General features: G+C 40.4%; 1 protein-coding gene across 1 annotated transcript in view; it reads left to right on the top strand.

Moving 5' to 3' along the window:
* The window catches only part of LOC144378634 (uncharacterized), a 65,603-nt gene extending 53,697 nt beyond the window's left edge, over positions 1–11,906 (top strand). Inside the window, exons 7-8 of the mRNA XM_078053244.1 lie at positions 5,389–5,440; positions 6,333–11,906. Of these exons, the coding sequence (XP_077909370.1) occupies positions 5,389–5,407 (19 nt within the window). The 3' untranslated portion in view covers positions 5,408–5,440; positions 6,333–11,906. The remainder of the gene's footprint in view (positions 1–5,388; positions 5,441–6,332) is intronic.
* Positions 11,907–19,480: the final 7,574 nt, after the last annotated feature.

The raw sequence follows: 19,480 nt of genomic DNA on the forward strand, positions 1-19,480 counted from the left end.
TTCTCCTCCAAACTGTGTTGCATTTTCTCACTCATGAGCTTTTGAGGGACACATCCAAACTGTAATCCTGAATCTGCTGTTTTATATATTGTTATGTATATATTGATATATATTTTTTTGTGCTGGGGATCAAACCCAGGGCTTTGTACATGACAGGCAAGCACTCTACCAACTGAACTATATTCCCAGCCCATTTTAATTGATTTTTATTGAGTTTTGTGCCTTACTTTTCACTGCTGGACTTGGGCACACATCTTCCTATTTATTGGATGCTTCCAGGTTTTGAGCACCACTTGTCCTACTGGTATAAACTTACAGTGGGGTGTTGAATGTGGACCTACCTGTGGACTCATTTGGGTTACATCAATTTTGGGAAATGGCTTGGGGTCCAGGAGCCACTGCTGTGACATATGACATGGAGATGGTCACTTTAGCCTTTGAAAGTTGAGCGGTCATGGCCCTGTGAGGAGGTTTGTGTGAGGTCTCTGTGTATGTGTGGGTGTACTGGAGCCCCACAAATTCTCAGGTTCTGATCTCCCGCTGTGAGCAAGCTTTCTGGTAGGAGCAGCAGTGAAGGAGCAACCTCAAATGTCCCTGTTCTTTTGCAGTAGAGACTCTAGGGAGCAGGAAGCCAGAAATAAGTCAAATGCACACTGTGTGAGCTAGTCACTATGGATGATGGAAAGAGGTGATGGGTGCAGAGGCTGCTCTGTCTCCTTCCATCTTGGGGCCTGTGGATGCTGTCTCTGTGGGTGAGTCTGAATCTGAGTCACCTGCACCCACCTGTATCTGAATGGTAAAGTCCTTGATGTTGTCCCACTGTCTGGGGCTATGTGAGTTGGCTGAAGTCTGGAACACAGGGATTTTCTTCCTGTTTTCCCTGGTAGCACTCTTCTTGCTGGGTTGTCTGGAAGTGGTGAGAGCATGCATCCTTCACTTGTTTTTATCATGATGGAGGGAGTCTTTTGTCCTTCAGCCTCAACTACATGTTAGGCTCATGTATTGTAGACCTGTGGCCCATTAGGGATTTTCATTCTTTCCAGGTATGTGCATGTTTGTGTCATGCCAATGGCTTGAGCTTTGTCAGCTGCTTTTTCTTCATTCTTTCCATGTGTTTTCACCTTTCCAGATGCTTGATGTGTGGGTGTTTTCTACAGTTACTTGGGGGCCACTTCACTCTGATTATTTCCTACAAAGGAAACATTTTCCTCTTTAGTGTTGATTCATATTTAAGTTGCTCATGTTGATTAGGAGCAGTGAGCTAGTTGCACACCTGTTCCAGTGTGTCATGATCAGATCAGGGCATTAGCTCTTCCATCTGTTAACATTTATCATTTCTTGGTGTTTGTGGACTGCTCCCAGCTTCATTATGAAATACACAGGGACATTCTGTGCACCCTGGTCACCTACTGTGCTGGTGGGCAGTACTGCTGGCCACTCCTGAGGTATTCTTGTACCTGATACCCAGCCTCCTTCCTCAGGCCCACCCTGTCCTCCCGTCCCTCTCTTCCTCCCTCTGGTAACTACTCGTGTACTTTCTGTGAAATCACCTTGTAGCTCACTCTTTGAGTGGAACACACAAGTAGCCTTGTGTGCTGCATTCTTTCACTGAACTTGGTGCCATAGTCCCAGCCTCATTGCTGCAAATAACAGAACTGAAAGCTATTTTTGGTGAAATCAAATTGGTCTGTTATGCTTTCATTAATCTCATAGACAGTACAACATCCCAGAAATCATTCCCAAATCTAGTGTTGTGAGACTTGTGCTCTGCATGTTCTTCTAAGAATTGGTGAGATTTACATTTTATATTCTAATCCTAGGGGAAAGCATTTCTTTTTTTTCACCATAGATCATGATGGTCCTCTCTGCTTTCCAGATATTACTTAATTTATGTTGAAGTTATCCCCTCTAGACCTCATTTGTTGTATACTTTTTATTGTAGAAGCATGTAATCTTTTTCAAATTTTTTTTTCTGCAGCAACTAAGATGGTTGTGTTTTAGGCATGTTGCTAATCCTGTGTCACATCAGTTGATATTCACGTGTCAGACCATCTTGCAGTTCAGTTTCTTTGTCTACATGTATATTCTTTATATAAACCTCCTGTGATTGTATCTTGGTATTTATTTGAGAGTTTTTGCATTAGCACTCATGAAAGACTTTATCTGAATTTTTTTTTTTGTTCCTAATCAGCACAATTTTAGCCTCAAAGAGTGAGACTTGAAATGGTTCTTCCTCTTCAGTTTTTAGAAAGGATTTGAAGGACATACGTAGTAATGGTTATGAACATTTGTGAGATTTCAGCAGTGAACTGCCGCTCCTGGGTTTTCATTCACTGAGATTAATTCACTCTGTCCGTATCTAGAACTGTTCATATTTTCTCTTTCTTCCATACATGATGTGTTTCTCAACTTCTGTCCATTTCCTCTGTGTCACTCCATCTGTTGTACCTTGGGGACTTATTAACTGAGGTGTGACCTATAGTTCCTTCAGCCATGCTGTTGTGATGGGGGTATTCTACTGGTCTTGTGGGGGGCATTCTCTTGCCTGGGCCTTTCCCTGGTCTTCAGGACATTCAGGCTCCTAGGGCCATTCTTCATGAGCACTTCTCAGCCCTTCCTCCTTCTGATCTATGCAGGGAGAGTAGGAGAAGATGGGCTGGGTGATTCTCTTTCCCCAGACATGTTGGCTCAGAACATCTCAGGGGAGTGAGCCTTTGGAAAGAGCTTCTTCTGAATGTAGGGCTCAGGAAGGATGGGGTTCTCTTTGAAAACTGGAAAATGCTATCTTTCTTGTCCCCATGCCTTAACCAGTGAGCTTGAGGTGGGGCAGTATGTACGCATGCATGTGTGCAGGATCATGAAGGAGCTAGGGAGGGAGGGAGGGAGGGAGGGAGCGAGAGAGAATCTTCATGTGATATACTACTGGCAATGTTTCTGGGGGAAAAACTTTATGAATTTGTAGGAATAGTCAGGAAAACCCCTGGGCTGCAGGTCGTGGTAAATTTCACAAGAGGCAATACTGCTGCAGGGGTAGCCTCCTGCTCTCCCCAGTCCTCTGTCCTGACCCAAGGGTCCTGGGCCTGCAGTGGGTGTCAACACCCATGTGCTTGCGGTTCTCCTGGGCCTTCCTCTTCACTGAGGTGGTCCTCTCTCCACACGCGGCTTTCACCTTCTGCTCCTCATCCTGGCTGTGTTCCATTTCAATTGTGTATTTATTCCTCTCACTCTGTGACCTTGCTCTGTTTTGTCTCATGTATTGCAGGTTTCTCCTCCATTTTTATCTTTTATTCCCTTTATTTTAATGTATTTGAATTTCTCATTTTTTCCACAATATTGTGTACTCTTTTTATGTGAAAAAGTTTTTTGTATCCTGTAAGACATTTTTTATAAACATCTGAAAGTGTTTAGTTTTATCTTTCATATGAGAATCCCAAATGAACCACAGTCTATGAAACAGAGAGGAAAACAGTGTCTGTTTGCAATTAGATACCAGTTAGTCTTGGCCCCTGTTTCATATTGCTTGTGATTTTTCTCCCTGTATAATACCTGTTATGTCATTAATCAGCTTTTCCTATAAATGCTAGCCCACCAAAAAATTTCCTCTGTCTTCATTCATTCTTACTCTCTCTGCTGATTCTGTGCTATTTGGAGTATCATAATTGGAAAGTCCTTTATGAACATCATATGTCACATAAATACAGGGATACATTCTGGAGGAGCATTTTTAGGCTGCCTCACCATTGCACAAACATCGTTCTGTATTCCCCAAATCCTGGATGGCACAGCCTCTTGCACACTTAGGCTCTATGGTGTCTGTGGTTCCTGGGCTACAAACCTTCCCAGCATATTGCTTTACCAAATCCTGCAGTTGACAGTGCATTAGGTTTGTTTATACCAGAAGCATGGTGCACACACATGGAGTCCCTTTATTATAGACAACTTTAGTATATAATGACCTATTATTAACCCAAAACATCTTTGAGCAAAACATTGTTATGAGGCACATGACTGTAGACTAGATAAGCCAACAGTGTGCTGCATTTACACATTCGTTATTCCTATTAGGCTTGGAAAAGTAGCTTCTACTGACTACTACTAAGTGTTTTTGAGATATATCAAGTTTTATATAGGCATCATGTTGAAGAATGACATCTTGGGGACATTGAATTTTCTTTAATATTTATGTTATATTTCTATTATCCCATTCTGTTTTGATATTAACCAATAGAAATAATCAACTTGTTCTATTTGTTGATCATTTGGCCTGTGGAAATCTGTTCAAACACCCAATGGTTCTCTTGGTGTACTCCCACAGGATGAGCTCAATCCCCAGTTAACACATTGTGACCACCTGGATGAAATATTGTCTACCAGGAAAGTGCATCAGAGACTCTTTGCCTGCTCAGGGACTTATTAATCTTTTTTGGTTGGCAGAAGGTGGTGGTCCTGATCCTTTATGGTCTTACCCTAAGAGTACAATTAAATTATAGGCTTTCTGAAAGAAAACAGAATTTAGAATATAGCATGTTGTTTCCCTGCACTCTCAACACTATTTACTAGTGTTAATGCTTAGTTTGGTGGGATCCCTCCTAAATCCTTAGCTTCCCCTACAAGCAAATGTCCAGCTTTGTCAGCAGGCCTTTCTAAGAGAGTTCTGTCGGGAGGATTAATCTTAACTGTCTTCTGCACACGAGGTAGCAGGGCTTCATTATTCCATATATTAGACATGCACCTACAAAGATGTTAGGGATGACCCAGGAGCATGCCTTACATCCTGGGCTTCACGAGAAGGGTGTTTTGGATTTTCTATTTCTTTTCTGAGTAGTTTATTTCTAATATTAGAATGGATATATTTGAGGAAGTGAATTCCAACAGTTTGAGTTTTTCTGAACAAATCATGGAATAAATATTGGAGACCCCAGAATCATGTGAACATCTTGCATATAGAGAAGAGATCTCTCATGCTTTCAATCTCTACTGAAAGCATGAGAGATCTCTTCTCTATATGTAAAATGTCCACCACACATTTGTGTGATAATTTAGAACTCAGTGTTCTTTGAGGATGTTGAGTGTGAATTTCACCAGGAAAAGTAAGTTTTCCTGCATCTTTACCTAAAGAATCTCTACAGAGATTTGATGCATAAAGTCCTCAGAATCCTGGCTTCTATAGATAAAGATGATGTTTCTTTACTTAATCAAATAAATAGTTGTTTTTTGTTGTTTTGTTATATTTGTTTGTTTTTCCTGATTTATTTCCCCTCATGAACTTAGAATGTGTAAAGGGAATATTTGAGGAATTAATCAAACCTTGTGTGACTGTACAGTGCAGCATAAATCTCATTTTTTTCATAATTCACTGTCCATGATGATTTTATGGTTTTCTTTTAGGAAGCAAATGGAACATTGAAGATGAGAACAAAAATCCAGGGGGAAATCTAAGGTGATTATAATCATAAGAAGAAGCAGAGTCCCTTGAATTCTAGCAAATCCTGTAAGCTTACAAACAACCAAACAGACGAAATAAGTACAATATAAAACATGTTTATTCTTGACAATTTTTCACCAGGAATGTAAGATTTAATGAAGATATACATGTTTAATATATTCATAATAATTTATTTGCTGACATTAATTATACTACTTTTTATGTTTATTAGTTATTGATGGACCTTTATTTATTTATTTGTTTATATGTGGTGTTGAGAATCAGACCCAGTGCCATATACATGCTAGGCAAGCACTGAACCAACTGAACCACAACTCCAGCCCTATACTGATAACACATTTTTGTTACCATAATTTTTTTTTTTTGCCAGGGGTACCAGGGATTTAACTCAGGGGCACTCAACCACTGAGCCACATCCCCAGCCCTATTCTTGCTGAATTGCTTAGAAACTCACTTTTTTTGTTACTGCATTGAACTCACAATCCTCCTTCCTCCCAAGCCTTTGGTATTATAGGCGTGCACCACTTTGCCTGACCCACAGTTTTGATGATAGCTATGCTGAAGCAGTTTTTCAAAATAATCAGTCTCTTTACTTGAAAATGATTTAGGCATGACAAAAACCTGTGCTTTTTCTGGTATTATTAATAATGACAGGCTAAGATTTATTAAAAACAATTAAAGAACTAATAATAAATATGTGCTTGTCTTTTCTCACAGAAGTCCTATGATTGGATGTCCCAAAATTAAAAAGAAAATTATTCATTGTGGAAAAACCTTTAATGAGGTTCCAAATCTTAATTTAAAAGAAGACATCCCTACTTGAGTAAATCAATATGACTGCAGTATATGTGGAAATATCTTCATATTTCCTTTTCTTTCTTAATAGGCACATCAGAGTTCACTCTGCAAACAAACCAGATGAACATGAGAAGTGTGGTGGTAAGACATATGACCTTCAGCAGTATAGGAAAGCCTTCATTTCTCTCCCAAGTATTCAAAGGAAGTGATAAAGCACACTGGAAATGGACCTTATGAGTATAAATGTGGAAAAGGGTTCAGTTGTTCCAGGAGTTTTCAAAAACATGGACCATCTTACACTGGATTAGAGTCCTAAGAATGTAAGCTATGTGGAAAAGCCTTGCTTACTTCCATTTCTGTTCCATTTGAAAACACCAGAAAATACATACTGGAGAAAAGCCCTATGAATGTTAACAGTGTTGGAAAGTTTTGCTAGATTCGATTATCTTCAAATACACATTAGAGAAAGGTCTGATGACTAAGAAATCTGGTAATGCTTTCAGTTTTCCAGTTTTCTTTGAAAAGAAAGAAGGATTCGCATTGGAGAAATGTGGTAAATGAATGTAAGAAATGCCACCAGGCCTTCAGTTGTTCTAAGTTCATTCAGACACACGACAGAACTCATTAGTGAGAGAAAGATGAGGAGTGCATGGAAAGTGGGAATGCCTTCATCTCCCTGTGACATTCAGAGGTGCAGGATGATGCACCCAGAAGATGTATGTATTAGCTCGACTTAAGGTGTGAAAACACATCGATTTTCTTCATATTTTGTTACTGCATTGAACTTGTAGTGTAAGTCTTTCTATTCATAGTTTCTTTTATATTGTTTTGTTAAGGATTTTGTATCTATTGCAAAGAGGTTTGTGTACACTGATATATAGAACAGTATTATCTAGTACATATAGTGTAGATATGTACATATTTCTGTGTGTATATAATATATAGGATACAGTACAATTTTAAGTAAATAGTGTGTGTTATATAAAACTAATTTATAAGAAAATGTAACTAAGCACTATGTAATTAATATAGTATATAGTATTTTACAGCATCATAATATAGTATTAAATTCTTATCAATCTGTAATAATATAAGATGTTTCTGTTTCCTACAAACTAGCCCTACCCCAAATCACATAATTTTGAGGGAACCAAGAGCATGTCACTTTGATGGTACTACTGTTATAGTTAAAGCATCATCCTGGGGTTTCGTAAACTGACTTCCAGACCACTCACATATAATCGAATCAAGTCTTTATTGAAGCACACTGGTGGTGACTGACTGAACATAAAGCTGTTCCCCGATCAGCCCTGAACAATTGCAAGGGCGCTCCTTATAAGCCTGAAAAATGCAAAAGGGACATTTGGGGGTCCAGCCAATGCAAGCAGGCCAGGTTACAGAAGTGGGAGAGTGCAGTTAGGTGGTGGGACCCTTAGCCAATCACAATTAGCCCAGTCACCCCAGTTACAGAAACAGAGCCCCATTACCCTAGTTACAGAAACAATGCTCCATTATGTAGTTCCGTGTTCTTAAAGGTTTCTATAGCAAAAGGAAAAGAACATCTTGCCTGGTCATGACCCTTCTACTTGGCATGGTTGTTTTACAGAATGGAGTCACAAAACAAAATGGAGTCACTTTTGCTTTTCCTATTACATTCCTCCCACTGGTTTTAGTAGGTTTGATGTCAATCTTGCACATCATTAGGCCTCAGTTTCTTTTTTATCCTTCTGTTTCTAAGGGACATACTAGGCTCCAAGACCATAAGTTGGACATCACCTACACTCTTGTGTAAGAGGCAGGGCCCTACAGTAGTCCCAGTCAGAAGGACTAGAGCCTAACTATGGCTGAGATGATGGTAGTCAACCAAGGGGACCATGAGAACAAGTTTTGGAACTAATTGCCTGAAGCTTCTTTTGTTTTTTTTTCTCTTCTCTTTAACCTGTTTCTCACTAGCAGCAAACTGTCCTTTATTATCCCAGAATGGTTTGCATAGAAACAAGTTTCTCCTAAGGCCATACAAAGTCCTCTTTGTTTTAGAAAGAGATATCTAGACCCTGTCTGTTTTGTAAGACTATTTCTGTCAGAGAGTCTAGTGAAACCTCTAGTTTGGAGATTGACCTTCTTAGTTTTCCTAAATCTATATCTATTTGACAGCTGAGGGACTTAAAATTTTTAGAGCCTGTGATAAGAGTTGCAGTTCCTAAAGCAGTAGATCCAGCTATTTCCAAACCAGCTAGGAGGGGAACTAAAATGGGGCAGTTCATCTATGATGATAAATCAGTGGGCCCTGGCCTTCTAACAAGTCCAGGTGTTGTTTTTTTTTCCTTTTACTCCATCAAAATAGTAGGTTACATAGTTCAGAGTTATTGACAGTTTGGAGATTTAGGCAAGGAGTTTGAAGTAGGACCTGGGAAGCACAATTTTTAGTGAATGGGGAGTTGTCCCACTTATAATTTGGGTTGTGAAAGCAAGTATGTCTTTCTGGGTGATCACCCAGGGTGATCTTGGGAATAGTTCTCCAGGTATATCTTTCTGAGCTAGACATATTGGTAAACATCTATATTGACCATAATTGCCCCTCTAATGATAGGGACCTCCTACTGCTATAAGGAAAAAGGATGATGACCATTCTTGCTGCTTCGAGCTGAGAGAGGGCAATGTTCAGTGGGTAAGCAGTTTGGAGTCCCTTTTTAGAAATTAAGAGGGTCAAATTAAGATGAAATATTTTGTTATTTATAGTACTTTACTTGAAATGCAGTTGAAACCTCTTGACTTCTTGTATGTAGAATTATACCTTTTGGGAATTTTCAATTTATAGTAACATATTTTATGATAACACAAAATAATTTCAAGTTTTTTTTTTAATTTCCCAATTTAAGAAAACACCAACAGTGTTTAATTATTTTATTTTATGGAAGTTAAGGAGTTAAGAGTACTTGATATTATATTTAACAGTTAGCATTTTAACTCTGTAAACCAATATCTCTAACAAACATCTCTGATGAATTTCATATGTCAGATCTAATTTATGTACTTTTTTAAAAAACAAGGTATTAGACAAGTGTATTGAATAACATTAGTAATTTTTTCCTGTTTAAGAAAAATCCTAGAGACAATGGATATTAGACACTTTATAGACATTAACATTTTAACAACTTTTTAACTACCTAAAAACAAAACTGCTCATTAGTAACTTTGAAGAAATTTTTTCTTTTATTTATTTTCCCAATTTAAATTGAACTTTTTAAATCAAATTAACTAAAGGTATTTGGATTCATTTTTTAAAATTTCAATTTATGAGCTCATGTGTCAATTTTGGTACCAAATATATGTAGACATGGCAATATATGCAGACATACACGGGGGCACCCACACAATGCAAATGGACAAAAGCCTTGTAGATCATTATCTTTTTTAAAAACCTATTAGATTGAAAGTTAAGTGTTGTAAATTGACTTTAGAGCAAAGCAGAGTATAATTAGGAAAAATATATTAACCTAAGCATGTCAGATCAAAATCATGAATTTAACAAATGTAGAATTTTAAAAGTCTTCTGACCCTTTTCCTGAGGTGGTCCTGCTCATCAAAGCTGAAAAGAGTTGAGGGAACATAGACAAATGAAGGGTGTTTATTTTTCCCCAGAGGAACTTCCCAAAGGCACAGTTCTATTGGTCTTCTTGGGAGAGTCCCCCAGGTTGTGGTTCCATTCTAAACTGGTTTTTCTGGCTTCTTGGATAGTAGCCACCAACTTTTAGCCTGACATTGAAAAATTTTTAGACCATTTTTTAATAGTTGGAATTATTCTTGCCTACAAATACTGAGAGACAAAAGCCAAATTTCTAGACAAAATTATGCTTTTTGTTATACAATTCAGGAATAATAATTTTATAAAACACTTTAGTTTTAATCTATCCTCTATAGGAACTGACATGATTTACCCAGTTGGCCACCTGGCCCAGTTCCTAAATGAAGGCAATCTCCAGAATGCTTTTTTTTTATCCTTAGCTTTTACTTTTGACAATTCTTTTAATCTTGTTGGCAGCACTTTACATTTTAATGCAAGCTGCAGTGAGCACAGTTAAAACTGTTTTAACCATTTTTTTCCATTAGAAACAAACTTAGGTAGAAATTAACACAGAACACAAAGGGAGCAAACAAAAACAAACCAACAGACAAAGTCTTGAAAATTGTTAAGAAAACAAGTTAAAGGGGTCCAGGTAGAGATCTCTGGAGCACTTCCTTGTCTCTGATGTTGGTGGAACGAAGGAGTCCTGATGAAAGAAGAGCGGTTATGAGAACAAGAAAAGGGCCCATGCACAACACACGGACAGATAAACACAAGACAAAACAGCCGGTGAACAGACACTGCACAAATGACAAACACCAAGAAGACGCTGGAGAAATGACAAATAGCAGAACAGACACAGGACAAACAACAATCGCTAAGGTCACACAGGGAGACCTCTAATGGGGCAGAGACCACAACTTGTCCTGCCCCCAGACAGATGAGGCCCCACAGGGAGGCCTCCAGTGGGACAGAGACAACATCTTGTCCTGCCTCCAGGCAGATGAGGCCTCACTGGGAGACCTCCAGGGAGACAGTGACAACTTCTCATCCTGTCCCAGGAAAGGTGTAAGCAACTGCATCCAATCTGACTTTTTCCCCAGAAGAGTCGGCTCACCAGAACTGACAGGCTGGCAGGAAGCTTTTCAGAGCTTTCTAGGAAGGATTGGAGTCATCCTCGGAGTGAGGCTGAGGAACATCTCTCAGGAGCTCCCCTCTACTCCTGGGCAGAGGTCCAAAGGCCCATCGTTGGAGGCAAATTTGACGTGAGGGTAGAGAAGAAATGGATCCTGGGTGAGCCCCCAGATGTTATAGTTAAAGCTTCATCCCAGGGTTTCATAAACTGACTTCCAGACCACTCACATATAATCCAATCAAGCCTTTATTGAAGCACACCAGTGGTGGCTGAACAGACATAAAGCTGTTCCCTGATCAGCCCCGAACAATTGCAAGGGCACTCCTTATAAGCCTGAAAACCGCAAAAGGGATGTTTGGGGGGGGTGTCTAGCCAATGCAAGCAAGCCAGGTTACAGAAGTGGGACAGTGCAGTCAAGCGGAGGGAAGCCTAACCAATCACAGTTATCCTAGTCACCTCAGTTACAGAAACAGAGCCCCATTACCCTAGTTACAGAAACAATGCCCCATTAGGTAGTTCCGTGTTCTTAAAGGTTTCTATAGCAAAAGGAAAAGAACATCTTGCTCCAGTCCTGACTCTTCTACTTGGCATGGTTGTTTTACAGGATGAAGTCAGAAAACAAAATGGAGTCACATTTGCTCCTACTATCACAGTGGGAAGCTGGCACATAGGCAGTAACCCTACGGCGCTTAGCACAGTGTTTTTCTTCAATTCAGTTTTTTTTCTGTATGGTTGGATTTTCTTGATGTGTGTGTATTTTTCAGCATAACTATATAATCATGTGTGCCCTGTTCAAAGTATTGATTTTCCTATTTTTCTATAATATAACTGATTAGCTGGGACACACAATTTCCCAGTGTCTATTTAAATTAAAATGACTTCATGTAATAAAACTTCCAGTCTACCTCAGTGGGCCTTACAAAAAAAAATAAAATCACTCTATAGAAAAATTTTGTTCTCATTTGGGCAATTGACTAAGAAAAACAAATTTTATGTTTTGTCAAGATAATTTCTTTTGTACTCTGGAGATTGTATTAGATTTCCTATTTTGTAGAAAACTGAGTGTGAAAGGGTTAAGCTTATCTATTTGCTTGAAAAGTCTTTCAATGCTGAAAAACATCGAATATTATTTTATTGTTGATTGAATCTCATGTTTCAAACCAGTTGCAACATCTTTGACAGGTTTCCCTGGTGTCAACATTTAAACTCAGAGTTTTTTTTTTTTATTTGTGTGTTTGTTTGGTTTTAGTATTAGTTTTTATTTTAACTAAAAGTAAACTTGGGGCATTTTAGAGAACCACAGAAATTCACAGAGGCTTATTTCACAAAAAGGAGATGTTAGCTATTCAGGCAAGTTTGTTGAGTTTTATGGGAACAAGTTCAAATAATGTAGTAATTGCAAGTGTTTTTAAAGGTTATGTAGCTGAGGTGAAAATGGGAATATGTTAGAGAGTACATAAAGTTTAAAAATGTCTGTTGGACTTGGCATGATGCTATCGGCCATGACTGAGTTTTTTTTTTTTAAATGATGTATGCAGAAGATATAACTGAATTCTTCATCAATTGCTGAAATTTCATCAGATTTTTAACCATACATGTTCTAGTGATTTTATACATAAGCAGTTGCTTTTTTCCTTTCTCTAGAAGCTTCACAGTCAGATTCATGGAAATGGTATAGACCCTTGAACTCAGATTTTTGATCATCTTAAGACCAATGGACTGATCAAAAATTTTTATCACTTTAATAAACTGCTTTAAACCCTGATGAGATACTGAAATTTTTAAATAAGAAAACAAAACAAGAGTTAATTACAAAAGACCAACATTAATTACATGAGACCAAATTAACTGATCCATATATCCACAGGAGTTTTATGTGACGTGTTATTAGTTCCTTATGTAAGTGTGTTTGTTTTCAAGATTTAGGAAAACATTTTCTCAGGCTGTCTGAAGTCTGCAGCAATTTTCTGAGTGCTGTGATATGGGTGTGGAGTAGGCATGTCTCTAAAGGTCCTAGTTTGGCCTCTTGGTCCCAGTGTCGTAACATGGGAGGTGGTAAAACCTTTAGAGGGTCCCAGTGTCATGACATGGGAGGTGGTGAAACCTTTAGAGGTCCCAGTGTCATGATATGGGAGGTGGTGATACCTTTACTGGTTAGAGGTGCTTAGACACTAGGTGCTGTGCCCTTGCAGGGATTAGGCCTTCCATGAGGGATCCTGATTCATGCTCATGAGGGGATTGGTACAGGAGCTAGAGCCTGGCTCCCTCCAGCTCATCTGGCTTCTTAGCTGGTGAGATGACCTGTTTCCCACAAGAGCTCCCAGCATCGCCATTTACCAGGGTGCAATGCAGCCCACATGGCTGGGCCAGAGCAAGCAGCATGCTCTCAAACTCTCTCAACTGTGAACTAATAAACTTCTCTGACATGTGGAGAGTGAATGGAGAACATGGTGCCAAGGAGGAGCCTCCTCAATCAGACTACCTGAGGGTGGGAGGCAACTTTGCATTAGAGACCAGGCAGAGGTTACAAGAGTCTGGAGATGCAGGTAGAAAAAAACCTGGTGTGTTCCAAGCAGATGGTTATAGGTGGCCCTGGGGAGGGCTCAGAAGATGAGCAGACCAGGTCCAAGACCTTAGAGTTTGGAAGAGGGGAGGAGAGCAGATTGTGAAGGGAGTGAGAGCTCTGCTGGAAACTAAGCTAAAGGCCCCCTGGTTTCACCATGGCAGAGAATCAGCCTGCATTGTGCTCATGGCCTGAGACACTAAGACATCAAAGGAGAGGTCAGAGCAGGAAAGCATTCTGGCCACAGCCTGGGCACCATTCATTGTGTTTACTGTGAGATGCAGGAACAAAGGAAAGCAGAGCAGAGTTCTCTGGAAAATTCATGGCCTGAGCAGGAGCAAGGAAAAGGAAAGCTTGCGGTGGAGAAACCACTTCCCCCAAGAGATCAGTGCAGCTAAGAGCCCTATGCCATGTGGCAAGACAAGGAGGAACTGGCCTTCAGGGAGCCTTGGAAGTCTGATGCCATCTCACCCCTCCTGTCACAGCCCAGGAACACCTTCCACAGGCTGCCTACTCGGGGTCACCTCTGCACTGGGGGCCCTGATCTCAGTGCACTGCTCAGTGGTCCCACACAGCTGCAGGTCTTCTAAGCAGACCAGGTGCATGCTGTGCGAGGGGCACACCTGGGCACTCACAGCAGGGAGCCTGCAAGTGCAGAGTGCAGAGCCCTTAGGGCAGCTGCTGCTTGACTTACATTGAAAGTTTGCTGCAGGGAGCCCCTGATGGAAAGTTCCTCCTGGAGCTGTGGGTGTGGAGGTGCAGAGAGGTCCTCAGGAAAATCAACTCCTCACCAACTGGATTCGGTAGGGTAGAAAAGCCACTGGCATGAAGCCTTGCTAGCAGCCAAGGACCAGGAAAGCCACAGGGACGGAGCTGCCCAGGCTTTGGGAGGGTGAACCCCACAGTGTGCACAGGAGGCTGGACATGGAGAGTTTGGGTTGAATTCCTCCCTGCTGGGTTTTGTCTTGCATGGAGCTGATTCCTCCCCTCTGCTGCTCTGCTTCTCCCTTTGCAATAGGACTGTTTGTCCTGTGCCCTGTACTTTTGGAAGTGTGGGATGATTTTTTAAAGGGGCTCACACCTAAAGCAGTATTCGTTCATTCTCACTGGAGATGTTGGACTTGTACTTTTGAAATTGTGACACAGACATGAGACTTGCAGGGCAAGGGACAGAGAGTAATGGCTTGGGTATGTTCAAGTGCATCCCCAAAAGCTCACATGCTGATGAGGCTTGCTCTCCAGTGCAGCAGTGTGGGTGTTGCTGGGATTTGTAAGAGATGGTTCCAATGGGTGGTCACAGGTCCCTGGGTTGCTGTCCTCAGAAGGGAGTCAGGTGTGACTGATGCCTGCATGAGTTCTCCTGAGATATTGGTATTAAGGCTGAGCGGGGCTCCACCCTGTCTCACTTTCTGTCTGAGCTGAGCTCTTGCTCCACATGTGGTCCCACCATCACCAGCCACTGTGATGTTCTGCCACCAAGAACCCTGACCAGAACTCAGCAATGCTAGCGCCTTGCCTCTGGACCTGAGAAACAGACCTGAACAAACCTTTTTTCCTGTAAAGTAACCTTGCATGGGGCATTTTATTATAGCATCCAGCACAGCAGCTATGATTGTGAACAAAAGTGAAAGCGTTTTTTCCTCCATACTTGATGTCTCCAAAATTCAAAAAAAATTTAAGAAGTAGTCTTACATTTTTTACAATGCAGTTATTAACAAATATAAGAAAGTCATATAATTGGATAAAATACAGAAAGTATTGGTTATTTTCCCAGCATCTTCAATGGGATTTTATATTTTTTATAGATACTGAGGATAAGTCTGACATGTGCCTTGGTATTGCTCTCTGGGCTGAAGAAACGTTTTCAATATTAATGTGTTGTTATTATACAGTAAGTCAGTATTCAACAGTTATGTAAATGATCAGGTAAAACCTGATAAAACAACTGATTTTGCAAACAAATTTTTTTTTCTGATTATCTTTTGTAAAGTGTTAGGATGATGGTAGAGAGAAAAGTTATGTTTCTAAAGACAAACTATAATATGCCTAATATTAGATTGTAGCACTGCTCCTTTTTTGAAAATTCATTCAGCTGCTAAATTTATTAATTTCCTCTAACATGTAGTTATCAAAAGTCTCACTTTGTGCTCTTGTACCTTTATGTTTGTTCTGTTATTTGGGGTTACATTCCTGACTCAGAACAATCACACAAACTGGCCTCATATACTCCTTTTTGTTTTATTGTATATATTTTTTTTCTTTTAAACTTTGTATTTGTTCCCTATCAAAATTCTGCAAAAGTTCAACTGATACAGCAGTTATCATACTGGCCCAGTTCTGTGAGATGACAGGCAGTATCTTCCAAAGAGCCAGAGCTGAGTCTCGTGTTGGTTGCAGGTGAAGAGTGTGAGTAGCCCCTTCAAAGTCTATTATGAGTTGCTTCCCTTTGATGTGGGACCACATCCATCCTGTCCCTGAGGGGCTACCAAACCTAACAGCAGTCCAGCTGGTGGGAAGTCATCTTGCAGAGTTCTTTACCAAAGAGGAGATATCTGAATGTTTTCCCTTAAAATAGAGTCACTTGCCGGGCATGGCAGCCAGGTTTGTAAACCCAATGGCTCGGGAGGCTGAGGCAAGAGGATTGCAAGTTCAAAGCCAGCCTCAGCAACTTAGCGAGGCCCTGAGCTACTCAGTGAGACCCTGTCTCAAAATAAAATATAAAAGAAGGTTGGGCTCACACCACAACCCACGTGTCCATCAGTTGATGAATATATACACAAATTTTGGTAAACACATTTAATGGAATGGTATTCAGTGTTAAAAATGAAAGACATTCAGACATATGTTACAACATGGGTGAACTTGAGGACATTGTGCATGGAAAATAAGCCAGTAATAAAAGGCAAATATTATATGATTGACTTAATATGAGATGCCTAGAGTCTTTCTTAATAAAGACAAAGAGTGGAATGGTGGTTGCAGAGATAGAGGGGAATGGGAAGTTCTTGCTTAGTAGGTACAGATACAGAGCTTCATTTTGCAAGAGAAAAGAATGATGTAGATGGATGGTATGTGATAGTAGCAACCCAATGTAAATAGACTTCATGACCCTGAACTGTGCACTTAAAATGATCAAGGTGGTAAATTTTATTTTATATGTGTTTCACCATAACCAAAAATTTAAAATAACAATTTAAAAAGGGCAGGGGGACTAGGGATGTGGCTCAGTGGTTAAACACCCCTGTGTTCAATCCCTGGTACCAAAACAAAAAACAAAAAAGAAGTCACTTGTCTCAACCCTAGTCCCACAGTGAATCTCTCCTTCATGTATATCAAAAGGCACTAATTTAAATAAGCTATAAATAGAAGAAAGAGCAATAGAGTTGAGGAAAAGCAACAGGGAGGGAGGAGAGGAGGGAAGGGGAAAGTATTGAGGACTGAATTACAACATACTGTATTCCATGCTTATGTGATTATGTCATAATGAACTAATCAAAATTTGCTGTTAAAACGTGTGGGTTATTGTCATTAATAAAAATAAATTAATAAACAGCATCAGGAGGCTGTGAAAGAGGGGACCTGGAGCACTCATGCCTGGTGACAAGGACGTCATGAGCCTGCCAGAAACACAACCTACACACAGTCTTCCACAAGCTTAGACTGTTTTCTAAAAATTAAAGATTTTGTTCAGCAAGTGCGTGCACAACCTTGGACAGATGCCACCTTTGTTATTTTTTTTATAGTCAAGTGATATTATTTCTAAGCAACTTGCATCATCCTGCTCAGTTTCCCTTTGAAAACGTCTCCTTGCTCATTATCTTTGAATATGGCCATAAGTTACCACCAGGTGTATTCCCTTTGCAATGTTAATTTGCTCTTTACCTTTGAGAACCCTCTCTCACTTTTTAAAAAAGTTTTGACTGACAAAGGAAAAGAAGACCACAACCCTGCTGGGCTCAGTGCTCGTGTACAGTAATTCCAACAACTCTGGAGACTAAAGCTGGAGGATCACAAGTTTGAAGCCAACCTCAGCAATTTAGGGAGACTTCTCTCAAAATAAAAAGTAAAAATGGCTGGAGATATAACTCAGTGGTAGACTACCCCAGGATTCAATTAAAAAAAAAAAAGATAAGAAAGACAACCCCCGCCCCCAAAGCATGCTGTTTATCAACCCAAAGGACAGAACTTAAAGGATAGGTACTGCCTCCTCTGAGGTGCTCCGTGGTGGGTATGACGGCAGTTTCCAGGATGTGCCCAAACCTGTTACATTGTACAGCAGGATTTTGCCAAAGCGTTTTGAGTCTGAGTGCTCCACACCTTCACTTGTTCTTGCCGTGGTCGCGTCCCTTCCATTTCCCGCTGTGTGTTCTCTTACCTTTATCCCAAATGCAGCATCTACATGAAACATCTGGCTCTGGATGACCCAGAGGTCCTGCCTCCCTCAGAACTAAATTGCCACCAATTGTTGTCCACATAAACAGCCACCATCTGCCTAGCCCAACCATAGGGAACAAGTGAACAAATTAAACCATGCTAATAAAGATAATCACTGTGGACATAATCAGAAACACAGAGATGCCTGGGCGTATCCAACGCATATCAGAAACACCAGGCCCATGAACTCATCAGAACACCAAATGAAGCAGCCCCCTCAGGTGTAACAGGAGGGGTACCCCAACTGGACACGATGGCTCCCTGGCCCCACCACCTGGCCATCCTCATGAGCTGTGTCCAGGAAATTTGCCACGTTATGTGTTACAACTTCCAGTCCCCATTGGGCTTTGGAAGAACACAACTTCTGCCATGACGACCACCAGGGCCCACTCCAAGCTGACACCTGGAGCCCAGGCTGCCGTGTGTGTGGACTCTCTGCCTTGACAGCTGCAGGACGGGTCCACGGGTGCCTGTGTCTGACCACTGCAGTGACTCTGACTTGTCCTCATTTCTCTATCTACGCTCTTGACTCAGCATCTGGGAACTCAGCATCCACCCTTCCATGGTCATTCATGGTCCACATGACAGACCACACATATATGTCTATCACGTGTTCATGCATTAAGTCACAGTGTGTGTGTGTGTGTGGCGGGGGGGGTGCAGAATGGCTCAGAAAGAATTAAACACTGGAGGAATCTAAAGGAGACAAGTGAAAGACCTCCACAAGCCCCAAATGGAATCACATTATCTCTGGATGATAACCCAGGGAATAAACCATACGTCCTCCAGACCACTGTGATAGAAAAAGATTACATACTTTAGGAAAAAAGAGAGTGGGGAGAAGGAAGTAAAGAAGGGACAAGTTCTCTTCACAGAAAATTCCCCTGTTATGAATGTATGTGGACCATAAATAGATAACATCCATAAGGACCCAGAGGAATAATCACCACTCCAAAAGCTGTAGGGAAGTTTAAGAGAGAAACAGTGAATATTTATAACCTTGAATTGTCTTCTCTTAAACATTCATAGATGCTTTTCTCCTCTTAATTTCTTTGAAGACCTCTAACCACAAAAACAAATGTTTTCTGCACTGCATTGGACATTTCTATTGTGTATATGTCAGATTTGCAACAGTACCCTAAAGGATAGGAGGAGAAAAAACAGTGTTGTGTTGTAGCAATATTTTTATCTTCCTATTTTTAAAACTATATTAATCCCAAATAGATTTTGACATCAGGAAGTCATGATGGATGATGCATTTATCTTTCTTTATCTATTTTCCTATTGATATGCATTTGGGTTATTACTATATGGGGTTATTATGTCTAAAGGACCATGAATATTCTTCAAGTAATTCTTGTATTCATTTTCTTTTGTGTGTGTGTGTGCCGGGGGTGGTGTACTGGGGATTGAACTCAAGGGCACTTGATCACTGAGTCACATTCCCAGTCCTATTTTGTATTTTATTTAGAGACAGGGTGACACTAAGTTGCTTAGCACCTCACTTATGCTGAGACTAGTTTGAACTTGTGATCCTCT

This window comes from Ictidomys tridecemlineatus, chromosome 1 (genome assembly GCF_052094955.1).
Source record: "Ictidomys tridecemlineatus isolate mIctTri1 chromosome 1, mIctTri1.hap1, whole genome shotgun sequence".
Lineage (NCBI taxonomy): Eukaryota > Metazoa > Chordata > Mammalia > Rodentia > Sciuridae > Ictidomys > Ictidomys tridecemlineatus.